We start from the raw sequence: 12,588 nt of genomic DNA on the forward strand, positions 1-12,588 counted from the left end.
TCATCCGTAACGTCATCTCTCCATTATGCCAGTCTTCCTCCTGCTTTTCAAGCGCCATCAAAACACAGATGGTGTCTTGATACAGCAGCACAGATTTCGTAAACCAATGTGTGAGGACTGTCGTCCAAATGCTACACAATGTAACAACGTGGTTAGATATGAAAGTACAGGTTTTCACTTCTGATTGTTGTCACATACGTTTTCTGAAGAAATCAGAAGAGGAAAGCTTTGCTGTGGTGTTTTTCTTTACTGTGGTGTCCCTTACTTGTGCGCACGTCCTTGTTTCAGTGAGTCACTCAATTTGGTTCAGTTCCTAAGAACTGGTGTTTAAAAAAAACAAAACAAATACTCAGTTAGCTCTCAGGTGAAAAAGAAATGATGCTGGGAAAAAGAAAAGAACGCTCTGGCATGCCCAGTACATTCACCTCCACTGTCGCTATCGCAGCGAATGGCAATAACTCAGTTTAACTTGATTCACCTTATCAAATACTGTAGCTCAGCACTGGTGCTAGTCTTGCTAGGCCTGAATGTAAATGACTAAACATAGTATCTCATAGGATATTTTACTTGAATGACAGGCTATGAAAATGATTGATGATTACATAAGGACAAAGCTGAGAGAGAATACTGTATTGCAGAGCATGTGTGATATGTGGGTGTGTCCTCTCTGAACTGGCATGTGCCTATGGCAGAGACAGCTGACCCACTTTGGTGAGTGTAAAAGTCAGTAGGCGTATTAGCGTATGTGCTTTCCAGCCTGTGTGTGCTGGTACTGTACGAGCGTGTGTGTGTGTGTGTGTGTGTGTGTGTGTGTGTGTGTGTGTGTGTCTGTTTGAGTTATGTAATGGTAGGGGTGAGAGAGTGCTGGTGAGTGCTCTCCTGTGTTTGCTCTGGTTTAATCACTGTGTGTTAACCTACCACCGCTCCTCATGCCTCACCCTTTGCACCCTGCCTTCCTCCCCCACCCGCCCTGCAGGCCCACGCTTTAGCCGGCTGATGGAGGGCAGTTATATGAACAAAAAAAGACGGACAGGCATGACCATTACTGTCCCCTCAACCCTTCCCTCCTCAGGCATGCTGTGATGTGTGAGCAGCGAGTGGGCTGCCAGTGTTGTAGCTAATGCCCGTCTCTGTACTCCTCACTTTGTCATCAACTTGTTTATTGCACGATGGCCTTGGTTGGTAGGTCTCCCCTCCCCACGCTGCTGTCTCCGTGTTCCTAAGTTGGCAGAGTGTGTACGTGCAGGAGTGCTGCTGCTCAGTGGTGGAGGGCCAGGGTGGGGCACGAGGCTCGAGAATCTGCTTTGGGGCACAGTCACACAGTTATGTCATTGTTTCTTTAAAGGAAACTAGGCTGTAAAACCGGCGTATCCCTTCATTGAGTCATTAATAAGCCAGATAAATTCTCACTTTGGCTCCTTAATTGGTTTGTCACTATTTTTACTTTTGAATGAAAAATTTAGCACAGCGAGCCTATTAAAAATTAAATTGCATCGCATGTAACCGCCGCAGTACAAACACATTTAAAACAATGTCCTTGGAGGAGCAGAAACAAAGCTTGCTTTGTCTATTTTTGCTTAACATTTTCCATGTGACTATCATTTACTGTATTTGTTTTCTTAACTAGCCCAGTTCTACATCTAACCTGAAAAGACCATATGGTTATGTAACAAACTTTGAGAGCTGGCCTAGATACCACATCTGATAAGATTTTCTCCCTCCCTATCACTCGCTCTTGTTTCCCCTCTCTCGATCATAGGTTCTTTCCCCTTCTTTTTGCCCCTTTTTCCCCACTTCTTGGTATCTATCTTTTGCCTCAAGCTTTTTTTTTTTCTCACAACTTCCCACCATCTCCATTTCTGTATCTGTGTAAGTAGGCCAGGCTTCTCCCTTTCATGTAATTTTTTTCACCCTTTTAGTGTGGCAAAGCTGCTTTGGCTCGTCGAAGCCATTCCATAGACTGTGCTGCTAACATCTCTTACATAATCAAAACAACAGACCTGTGGGTTGGGACACAGTGTATACATCGGGCATGGAAGTGTCCTAATTCTGTGTGACCTCATTCCACAGCCATAGCTGCAGCGATTAAATCCTCACATCACTGTAAAATTAGACCTGCTTCATTAGAGTTTCTAATATTTTTTTGAATAAAGATTTGTTTTCCTATAAAGAAGAGTTTTCTGATATAAAGTAACAATTTGTTGTTTGTTTTTTACTGTAAGCCGAGACAGTGTGCTAATTTGTTAAGAAAAAGTTTGACCGTTTATTTGTTTTCTTTCTTTCTATTTTATCTCTTAAATTTTCTACAATTTTTTTTATTAGCTTGTTTTGTTTAAAGATCACATACACCAAAAGATATTAAATTTTCCCGTGGTATAACCTCCATGCTATATACAATGAGGGGAAAAAACTCTTTGATCCACTGCTGAATTTTTTTTTATGGTCGTTTTAATAAAGAGAGATGAAACATCAACCAAAAATCAAGAAAACCACATACACATACGTAGAAGTTACAAATATATTTGCATGTCATTGATCGAAGTAAGTATTTCATCCCCGATTACCAAGCCAGAATTCCGACTCCCACAGATTACAGCCAATCAATTACAGATGCTCCTGATCTCAACTCCATATGTGTGTAAAACACACCTGTCCAGAGAATCACTTTCTTCCATTTCAACCTCTCAACCATCATGGGCGTGTCCAAAGAGCTTTCAGAGGATGTCAGGGGCAAGACTGATCTGAGCAAAGCTAGAATGGGCTACAAGACCATCAGCAATAAGTTGGGAGAAAGTGCTGTTGCTTTAGCATTAACTGGACCTGCCATGTTTAGAGGAATGAAATGCTGGGTATAACCCAAAGAACACCATCCCCACAAGCATGGAGGTCGAAATATTATGCTTTGGGGTTGTTTTTCTGCTAAGGGTACAGGATGACTTCACCACATAAGGGGCCAGTGGACGGGGCCATGTGTCATAAAATCTTGGACAGGAACCTCCTTCTCTCAGCCACAACACTGAAGATGGGTTGTGGATGGCTCATCCAGCATGACAAATATACCCCACATATGCCAAGGCAACAAAGTAGTGTCTAAAGTAGAAGCACATTAAGGATAATGAGTGGCCTAGCCTATCTTCAGACCTCAGCCCTGTAGAAAATCAGTGCAGAGAACTCAAGCTTTGAGTTCTCAAGCAACAGCCAAAAAAACCTAAGGGTTTTAGAGAGTTTCTGTAAAGAGGAGTGGGCCAAAGGTGTGCAAACCTGGTGACCAACTAAAACAATCATCTTAGCGTTGTGCTTGCCAACAAGGGTTTCTCCACCAACTGCTAAGTCATGTTTTGCATTGGGCTCAAATGTGTTTTTTCTGGATTTTTGGTTGATATTCTAACTCCATTAAAACTACCATAACAACTACCATAACAACTGTTCATTTCTTTGTATGTGAGCAAACTTACAAATTCAGCGGGCGATCAAATAATTATTTCCCCACCATATATGATAATCTTATCAGCATAGTAGCAGATTGCTTTTCTGTTGATCAACTGCTCTTATTCCGGTTTTTCATATTGCAGGTGAGCGTCAACACATTCAGCAAAGAATCTGACACCACTGAATGTTCGTTTCCATTTTACAGTGACACAGCATGTACTGTGGTTTTGGAATAATTCCAGTTTGCTCTTCTTTCTCTGTGTCTCCAGCGCTCATTCTTTTGCCGTCTGACAGAAGACAAAAAATCAGAAAAGTTCTTCCGTGTCTTTTATGACCGCATGAAGTCAGCCCAGCTCGAGATCAAAGCCACGGTGACAGTAAATACAAGCGACCTGGGAAACAGGAAAAGAGACGATGACAGCCAGGACAAAGAGCCCCCTGTTCGCAAAAAAGGTCAGAGGTCACCTGTAGGGTTGTTAACACTAAACAACGCCCAGTTTGAAAACTGCTGATTTCATGTTTATTTCTAAATTTAAAATAGGAAAAAAAATATTTGAAGGTTCTTTTAGTTGTGACTCAGTTTATAGTACGAGTTCTATGTCTCTATATAGCAAAAGACCCAGCTGTGGTGATGACAGAAGACGTGAAAGAGCAGCTATTAGAGGCCTCGTCTGCCACAAAGAAAGCCTTTAACTCTTATCGGCGAGAAGCTGACCCCGAGGACCACTTTACCTCAGCAGATGGTCAGCCCAGCACGGGGGACAAGAACCAGGATGAAGGAGAGATGAGTTTTGTGATTGTTATCATGCAGCCTATCCTTCGCTTTCTCCAGCTACTTTGTGAGAATCACAACCGTGACCTACAGGTGGGTCAGACTGAGCGTCGCAAATTTAGTTTTATAGATTTACTTTAGAATGAGTCCAGTTTTACTTCCTTTTAATATTAAACTGAAGCCTTTAGAGTCCAGACACAATTTCCAATGGTTTTTATTACCAATGCCAATAGCTTTGTGTGTCTTTGTAAAGTATCTTTATTTGCAGCGATATCAGGGCTTCAAGTTTCTTCTATTCAGAGAGCCTCACATGTATTTGTTTTCCACTGAGCTTGTAAAGCAGAGATTTTCTGTTACTAAGCTCTTGAGTCTTGAGGATTCAGGCTCTGTTTAATCAGTTTTAGTTTCTACTGATGTATCTGCAGAGGATGTTGGTTCTTGGTAGCTCTTTGCGTCAAAGCTTGTTTAGAGACTTAAACAGTACCACTAATTGTACTTCCCTCCCCCAAGATCCTCCAAGATGTACAAAATGAGATTTTATCAACTGTTTACTCATATGCAGGTTTCTAAAAAGACTATTATTTTGATAGAATAATTGTATTTTCATGTATAGATATTTGCTTACCTGCTTGTTAATATATTCCATGTTGTTGTGCAAAAACAGACGTCCACTAGCATGCACGAGCTGTTCCTTGGACGTTTCACTCTTGAATTTGATGTTGTTTACATGCTGGTTAACTGCGTGAAACCTTCACTGTTTTTTTCCTAGAACTTCCTTCGTTGCCAAAACAACAAAAACAACTACAACCTTGTGTGTGAGACGCTTCAGTTTCTAGACTGTATCTGTGGTAGCACCACAGGCGGTCTCGGTCTGCTCGGACTCTACATCAATGAGAAGAATGTTGCTCTCATCAACCAAACACTGGAGAGTCTAACAGAGTACTGCCAAGGCCCTTGCCATGAAAACCAGGTACAAAAGACACTGAGCGGTGAAGGAAGTTATAACTCCTTCACCACTATTTTTTTTATTACAGTTATTCCTTTCTCCCCCAGAATTGCATTGCCACTCATGAGTCCAATGGCATTGATATCATTATTGCCCTGATTCTTAATGACATTAACCCACTTGGGAAGAAGCGGATGGACCTGGTTTTAGAGCTCAAGGTAAGTTGAGCCAGATCTCACTTTTACTTTAAGACTAGAGTTTAAAAAATGAGGGGAAAAACGCTGTAGTTTCCTTTCACAGCAGTAACACCAATAGGCTTGACGTGAAAGAGCAGGAAATTCACCCGTCTGAGCTAGCTTTTCTGCATACCTGCCAAGAAAAATAGCAGCAGTCTATTTTCCTAGAGCACCAGGTTTTCCGCCTGCTTTACTTGGATGAAGAAACTGTAGTTCTTATCTTTTCCAATTCTGACTCTCAGAACAATGCATCTAAGCTGCTGCTCGCCATCATGGAAAGCCGTCATGACAGTGAGAATGCTGAGAGGATCTTGTACAATATGAGGCCTAAAGAGCTGGTGAGAACCTGTTGTTGTCCATCTTGTCATTGAGTCCTGAGCTGCTATTTCTACATCAAATGCAAAATCTACTCAGCTATAACCTTGTTTTTGTTAGTACATAACAACAATTTGATGTTACCTTGTAAAAATACTAGGGTGTTATTTATTTATTTATATATATATATATATATATATATATATATATATATATATATATATATATATATATATATATATATATATATATATATATAATATACACACACACACCCAAACAGAATCCAGGGAAAGTGTTGAAATAGTGAAGGAGAAGGGATGTCATCTTGAATAAGTTTCTGAAGACCAACACGATGAGAATTGTATTATTTATTATATATATTATATATATGTGTATATATATATGTGTATATATATATATATATATGTGTATGTGGGTGTCTGCAGGTGGAAGTGATAAAGAAAGCCTATCTGCAGGGGGAGGTTGAGTTTGAAAACTCAAAGGAGGAGGAGGATAACGGAGAAGAAGAGGAACATGATGCTGCTTCACCCCGAAATGTTGGACACAACATCTATATCTTAGCTCACCAGGTGTCTTATTTATCTCTTTTTGCAGAATCTGTATATGCTGTATCTTAGAAACATGCATTTTCCTTTTGTTGTCCCTTGTAACCAACTCACTTGCTACCTGTGTGTCCTTTATACAGTTGGCACGTCATAATAAAGAGCTGTCCTTGATGTTAAAGCCAGGAGTGTCTAGTGGAGAGGGGGATGAGGCCTTGGAGTTCTATGCCAATCACACTGCTCAGATAGAGGTCATAATGCAAAACCCCTGTCACAGAATGTGAATCGGAACATGTTTTCTGTACATTACGTCACAAATTGTGGGCTTCCCTCGGAGGTGACTGTGAGTGTCTCTCTGCAGATTGTGCGTCAGGACCGCACCATGGAGGAGATAGTTTTCCCTGTACCCAACATCTGTGAGTTCCTAACTTCAGAGTCAAAGCTCCGGGTGTACTACACCACAGAGAGAGATGAGCAAGGCAGCAAGATCAATGACTTCTTCCTTCGAGCAGAGGACCTCTTTAATGAGATGAACTGGCAGAAGAAACTCAGAGGTGAGTTTGTCTTCTGTGTGTGTGTGTGTGTGTGTGTGTGTGTGTGTGTGTGTGTGTGTGTGCGCGAACAACAGTCTGTTTTCACGGAGAGTAACTACAGGTGGAGAAGGTGAGAGTCTGTGTACTAAAACAGGTACTGAAACATGTGGCAACATGCCCCTGTTGTTTCCTAATGGCAAGTACAACTTCCGTGCATTTTTTTTTTTCTGGGAATACTGTGCTTCATGGATAGCTGAAAATTTCTGTGTGTAATTTGCATGCTCTGTTGGGTGTTTTACTTTCTTTTTTTCCACAAACATGCAGGTCATGTGAAAGGGGAAACTCCAACTTAGCCGTAGTTATAAATGTGTTTTTTTTTATGTGTATTTAAGTGATAGACTGGTGGTGACCTCCCTCCTTAATGCAGGATAGAGCTCAATCCCTGCGAGCCCGAACAGGATAAGAGTGTTTGGAAAATGGATGAAAGGATGTGCATCAGCACCTTGATGGCAGGGCTAAATATGTCATCCTGTGTGCGCTCATGTTATGCATGTGCATGTTTCCACTGTCTAAAAGCGGACAGGGGTTTTCCACATTCTTTGAGCCATGAAACATTTATACAGTAACCTTATGAATCACAAGTGAGAGCGTGCTTACGCATGCACACAAACATACACACGCAGACCCACACCCACACTCATTCACACTTCTAATTCACATACCTCATACCCACACAAACCCTTATTTTGTCTTTCACGTAAAGGAGGGGATGGACACAGAAAAGTCCCTGCATCTGTTTTTTTTTTTTTTTTTCTTTCTTTTCCAATTAAACCTGAGTAGGCAAAATGTTGTGTTAAAAGGTCGAGGTGACATGTTTTGCATCTTGAACTTTTAAACCATTCATTTTGTTTTTGACAGCTACGCTTACTTCATATTTACATATCAAAGACACTGAAGCCGAACTTCCTCAGTTCTTCTTTTCAAACTTGCAGCTTGTTGATGCATAAACCAAATACTGAAATCAGCTGAACCTGCTGGTCCCTTATATTTCAAAAAGTTTCATTTATTCTGCATAAGTTTTAAATATTCAAAGCTTCTCAAATAAAAGAATTTACTTTTAGGTTATTTGAATTCAAACTGCTGAATTGGTATTTCAACATAGGCAACCCGCCAACTTCACTTTTGGCTTTTGGAGCAGATTTTAAAAATAGAATCTGTTTTGTCTTTCTTCTTCTCTTTAGCCCAGCCGGTGCTGTACTGGTGCTCAAGAAACATGTCGGTGTGGAGTGGCATCTCCTTCAAGCTGGCTGTGCTCATGAATCTCCTGGTCTGCTTCTTCTACCCCCTCGAAGGGGTACATGGAGGTCAGTGAGGTGGCACCCGAGTATGAACTGTGACTGCGCGCACATCCTGTTGCTAAAATAGGCGCAAGCATTTCTGCAACATTTCCAGTTAATCAATCGTTTTAGACTAAAACTTTGACACATTTCATTTGACGTTTTCTGTCAGGTGTTCCGATGAGGCTGCCTATCAGTCATTCATGCATGTGACATGCTCACAGACAGTATAGAGATTTTCTTTTTTTCTTTGAATGTAGATATTGTTTCGATGCTGTTTTGCTTGAGACGATTTGTATCTAGCGCCATGATGTTGCAATCAGATTTCTTTCGAAACAAGGGTCAGACAAAGGTTATGTACTCAGGGGGAAAAAACCGGAAGGACAGGGGCTCACTGACATGTTTTCTTCCTGCTTCAAAGCACATCTATAACATTCTATAACTCACAATGGGTTGAGAAATGCAAATATAGACAGCTGTGTAGAAGTTTTCTAAAAACGATAACAATGTTGTGAGGCAACAATGACTTAAGAATCAAGTTTTAAAAACGACACCAAAAAGAAAGAATCTGTAATGTACAGCATGCTACACACCCAGAGAGGTACACTTTAAAGAGCTGGGTGACTCTGCTGGACGTGGCCACTGACCCACTGATCTCATTCTGCCACGGTGTTCTTACATGCTGACTTCTAATCACCTGGTAATCTGTGTTTGAGACACACCCGCAGTAACACCATGCCCTTAAAGCTTCAGCTCATATTTACCTTGTAGTTCTATGGAAACCGTAATAAACAGAGGAGTGGTGCACTTTAATTTACTGTAAACTGAGCCTGCATTGTCTTAGGTAGCACAAGCCATGTGTGTATGTATATATATATATGTATATATACATATATATATATATATGTGTATATATATATATATATATATATATATATATATATATATATATATATATATATATATATATATATATATATATATATATATATATATATATACATATATAAAAATCAAACATTTTTATATATATATATAAAAATCAAACAATGAACCCATTTCCAGGAAAGAAGTTTGCCTTGCTTTAGCAATCAGCACTTCATTTTGCCTTAACAGCTTTTCTGATGGGTTTGTGAATTATGTGTGATGACAAAAAATACTGCATTTTGAAATGAAAACTAAAATCTGGTGCGGTTTCTCATAACGTCACCAACAAGGTCTTACTGAACCACTTGACCTGTGTGCGAGACTCCAGCATACCTTTGGCTTAACCCTCTCAGGCTCAAATTAAACTTTTTGTTGCTAATGCACAACCAAGTCCTGCAGTGGTACTTCTGAGTAAAAAAATACGTATGTGGGGTAATCAGGTTGTTAGTTTTTAACTGTTGCAAATCTGCAACGCCTGCTTGGAGAGGGTTAAACAGTCACTTTTATGGCTTTCGGCCTATGCCTTTGCATACATTGCTCTCCTGGCTCAACGCCCTCCTTTGCTTGAGGCTTTAGAATGAGGGTTATAAGAGCAGGAAATCTAGGTCAGTGTGTTGTGCCTGCATGCATGAGTGGCTGGCTTTTGGTGAATAGCTGTGGCTAGCGTCACACACCCATGATACATAATCACAATCAAACAGCGCACGCTTTTCCAGCTTTTCGACTGCAGACTTTCTAGCTGTTTGCACACAATCATTTGCCTGCACATTAACCTTAGGTGTGCAGCGCATGCAAAGCTTGTGAGTGCACGTAAACGCCCCTCTTTCAGTCTGCGACATCACTCGAGCTGTGCGTTCCTCCCCGCTCATCCCTCATGAATCTTTCAGCTGAGGTATTTTTAGAGAACAGTGTTATGCAAGTGGCACCTGTCATGTGATCTCAACAGGGACTGGGGAGGGAGAGGAAAAAAGGAGAGACAGGGAAGGAGAGAAGGGAATAGGGGAAGGCAAGGTGGGAGGAAACAAAGAGTGAGAGGGAAGGTAAAGAGCGGTGCCTTCATTGTAATATTCCCCCCTCTATTTTGTCACCCACTGCTGCACTTTTTCATCTTTTTCAATCTATTAAATTCTACCCCATTTATTTTCCTCATGTATCCGCTCCCTGAGGTCGATCTGTGAATAGAGTTCACGGAGTTCTTACAATAATACACACGTTTTAGAAAAGACATTGCTTAAAGAGGCAGCAGGTTAGATATGGCCTTGTTTTTAGGCTCCTGAAACATGGGTTTAGCTTGAGTGACACACTGTCACATGAAACCCCTGACTAGGACACTAATCCTGGATTTACCACAGGATCAGGAGGAACATCAGGTGCGCACGCTAACGCAAGAAACTGTGTCATACACTTTAAGTGTTATGTAATTGGCTCTCTTTCAGTTCAAAGTCTCCAAAGTAGGAAGAAGATAGCGGATCTCATAAAAAAAAAAAACAAAGTTGGATGATACTGAAAAGTTCCAGACTGTACATGTATCCTCTCAACATGTCCTTTCATATTTCACATGTGTCACAGTTACTGTATAACGAGTTGGCTGGTTTGTGCATTTACCTATAGCTTGTTTGTGCTTTGCACATTTAATTGTCTTCATGTGTTATTTATTACCTGCAGGTACCCTGGATCCCCATTTATCTGCCCTTTTGTGGATGGGAGTCTTGGCAGCGCTGATCATTGTTATCATCATGCCACAACCACTGGGCATCGGTGCCTTGGTCACTGTCACAATCCTTCGTCTCATCTTCTCTGTGGGCCTGGAGCCCACGCTCTTCCTTCTGGGTGCTTTCAATGTAAGTGAGCTCACAGGGAGGGTCATTTAACCCAAATCACCACCACCAGTGCCAAACATCCATTTGTGCATTTGTGTATCCAGCTGAATACAATGAAAGAAAGTTTTGTAAAAGTGAGTATTAGCTAATGCAAAAGAATTAGAAATCGCTATAATAGGCAGATTATAACTGAATCCTTGGTTCAATCTTTCAAGCTAACAAGATAAACATTTTCTTATTTTCAGCAATTCTCTAATCTAAAAAATATAAAGTAATATAAAGAATAACTCAATAAACGAAATATTTTAGGGCTTTTGGATTGGTCATTTGAACCTCCAAGCAGTTTGAAGTAGATGTCAAACTGGGCTCTCAGAAATAGTTTCATAAGCTAACTGATCCATAATAATAATAATAATAATAATAATAAATGATGTGACAAGTGGGCAAACTGTCCAGAGTGTACCCCACCTCTTGCCCTGTGCCAGCTGGGATGGGCTCCAGCCCCACAGTGAGCCTGGATAAGCGTTAGAAACTTGATGCTTTTCAAATTTAGACTGACAGGGCATTTTAAGTCTAAACTACCTACATGACAGACGTTTTTTTTTAAATTTTGGGTTTACTATTTCACCCACACCACTACTTTCACATACTCAGAAACCTTTGCCACACCAGTTCCACTTCTCCTTTCATCTCTCACTCACACTTGAGCCCACTTGGCATGCCAGTGCCGCGTCTGCCTGTAGTGTTGCCCCCAGCCTTATAGGCTGGCTGTGTTTGGCTGTACTTTGTGGTGTTAAGTGCGTCACTGGATCTCAAAGAGGGTTACACCGCCCCTTCACCCGCCAGAGATTTTCTAGATGTGCTCTTATATACTTTTACACACACACACACACAATGCAAAATAAAGACTCAAGCGCGCGGTCATCTCTCCCTGTGCAGGCTGTGTTTACATGTACACACAAAAGCAGGTTATTGGGAGAAACCAGGTTAGGGCAAGAAATCAGAGAACAAGTTACCATGGACTGCAGTAGCTCCGGTACACTGAAATCTAGTTTATGCACAGCAGGTCAAATGTCTTCTGGCTATGTATTTGACATATTTTAACCTTTTTTTTTTTTTTTTTTTTTTTTAAAGATTGGAAATGGAAAGGTGGAAATATTCAAATAAATATCATATTTTTACTGTGAAACTTAATTAATTGGTATTTAGTGTTAGTTTCGTTCTTAGTCAGGCTATAGATTTTCATTATCTGGGTCAAAAGGCTGCGGAGTGTATGACCTTTCTTTTCATCACTCTCCACTATCGTTGCATTGATACTACGCCTATCTGAACTCTTTATCAGCCAAATGTGCTCTTTTAAAAACCCCATAGAGAAATTTGGTTAAACAGATGTGTCTGTTCGAGTCGCCAACTTTCTCAAGCAGGTATCCACTCGGGCTGCATTAACCGGGTTTCTGTTAATCCTTTAACCCGATTCAAGAAACAGAGTTTCTTGTTTGGATGATGTTCAAAAAAATTAAGTTACAGGTCACACACCGGGGTAAACACTTTGTGACTTTGTTTAGCTTAAAAGGCACCAGAGTCATACTGTTGTCAGGGCTTTCAGAGCTTGTCTTCAGTGAAGGCTGTTGTTGTTTTGTTTTGTTTCTTAAATTGAATATTAAAATGCTGATCCATTACTCACTATTGTTGCTATTAAAGGCAGCT

The 12,588-nt window shown here is 40.6% G+C and overlaps 1 protein-coding gene across 7 annotated transcripts in view; it reads left to right on the plus strand.

Annotated features, from left to right (window-relative positions):
• Window positions 1–12,588, plus strand: part of LOC146574291 (inositol 1,4,5-trisphosphate-gated calcium channel ITPR1) — a 74,973-nt gene that overhangs the window by 51,172 nt on the left and 11,213 nt on the right. For all 7 annotated transcript variants that reach the window (XM_085273830.1, XM_085273831.1, XM_085273834.1 and 4 more), the window contains 10 exons: window positions 3,699–3,882; window positions 4,041–4,294; window positions 4,971–5,171; window positions 5,255–5,365; window positions 5,626–5,721; window positions 6,148–6,291; window positions 6,408–6,515; window positions 6,626–6,818; window positions 8,039–8,161; window positions 10,727–10,902. In XM_085273830.1, coding sequence (XP_085129956.1) covers window positions 3,699–3,882; window positions 4,041–4,294; window positions 4,971–5,171; window positions 5,255–5,365; window positions 5,626–5,721; window positions 6,148–6,291; window positions 6,408–6,515; window positions 6,626–6,818; window positions 8,039–8,161; window positions 10,727–10,902 — 1,590 coding nt within the window. The remainder of the gene's footprint in view (window positions 1–3,698; window positions 3,883–4,040; window positions 4,295–4,970; window positions 5,172–5,254; window positions 5,366–5,625; window positions 5,722–6,147; window positions 6,292–6,407; window positions 6,516–6,625; window positions 6,819–8,038; window positions 8,162–10,726; window positions 10,903–12,588) is intronic.

The sequence above is a fragment of the Mchenga conophoros genome, linkage group LG5 (assembly GCF_057382185.1).
Source record: "Mchenga conophoros isolate Kocher_MC1m ecotype Shallow Benthic linkage group LG5, M_conophoros_male_GT1.1, whole genome shotgun sequence".
Lineage (NCBI taxonomy): Eukaryota > Metazoa > Chordata > Actinopteri > Cichliformes > Cichlidae > Mchenga > Mchenga conophoros.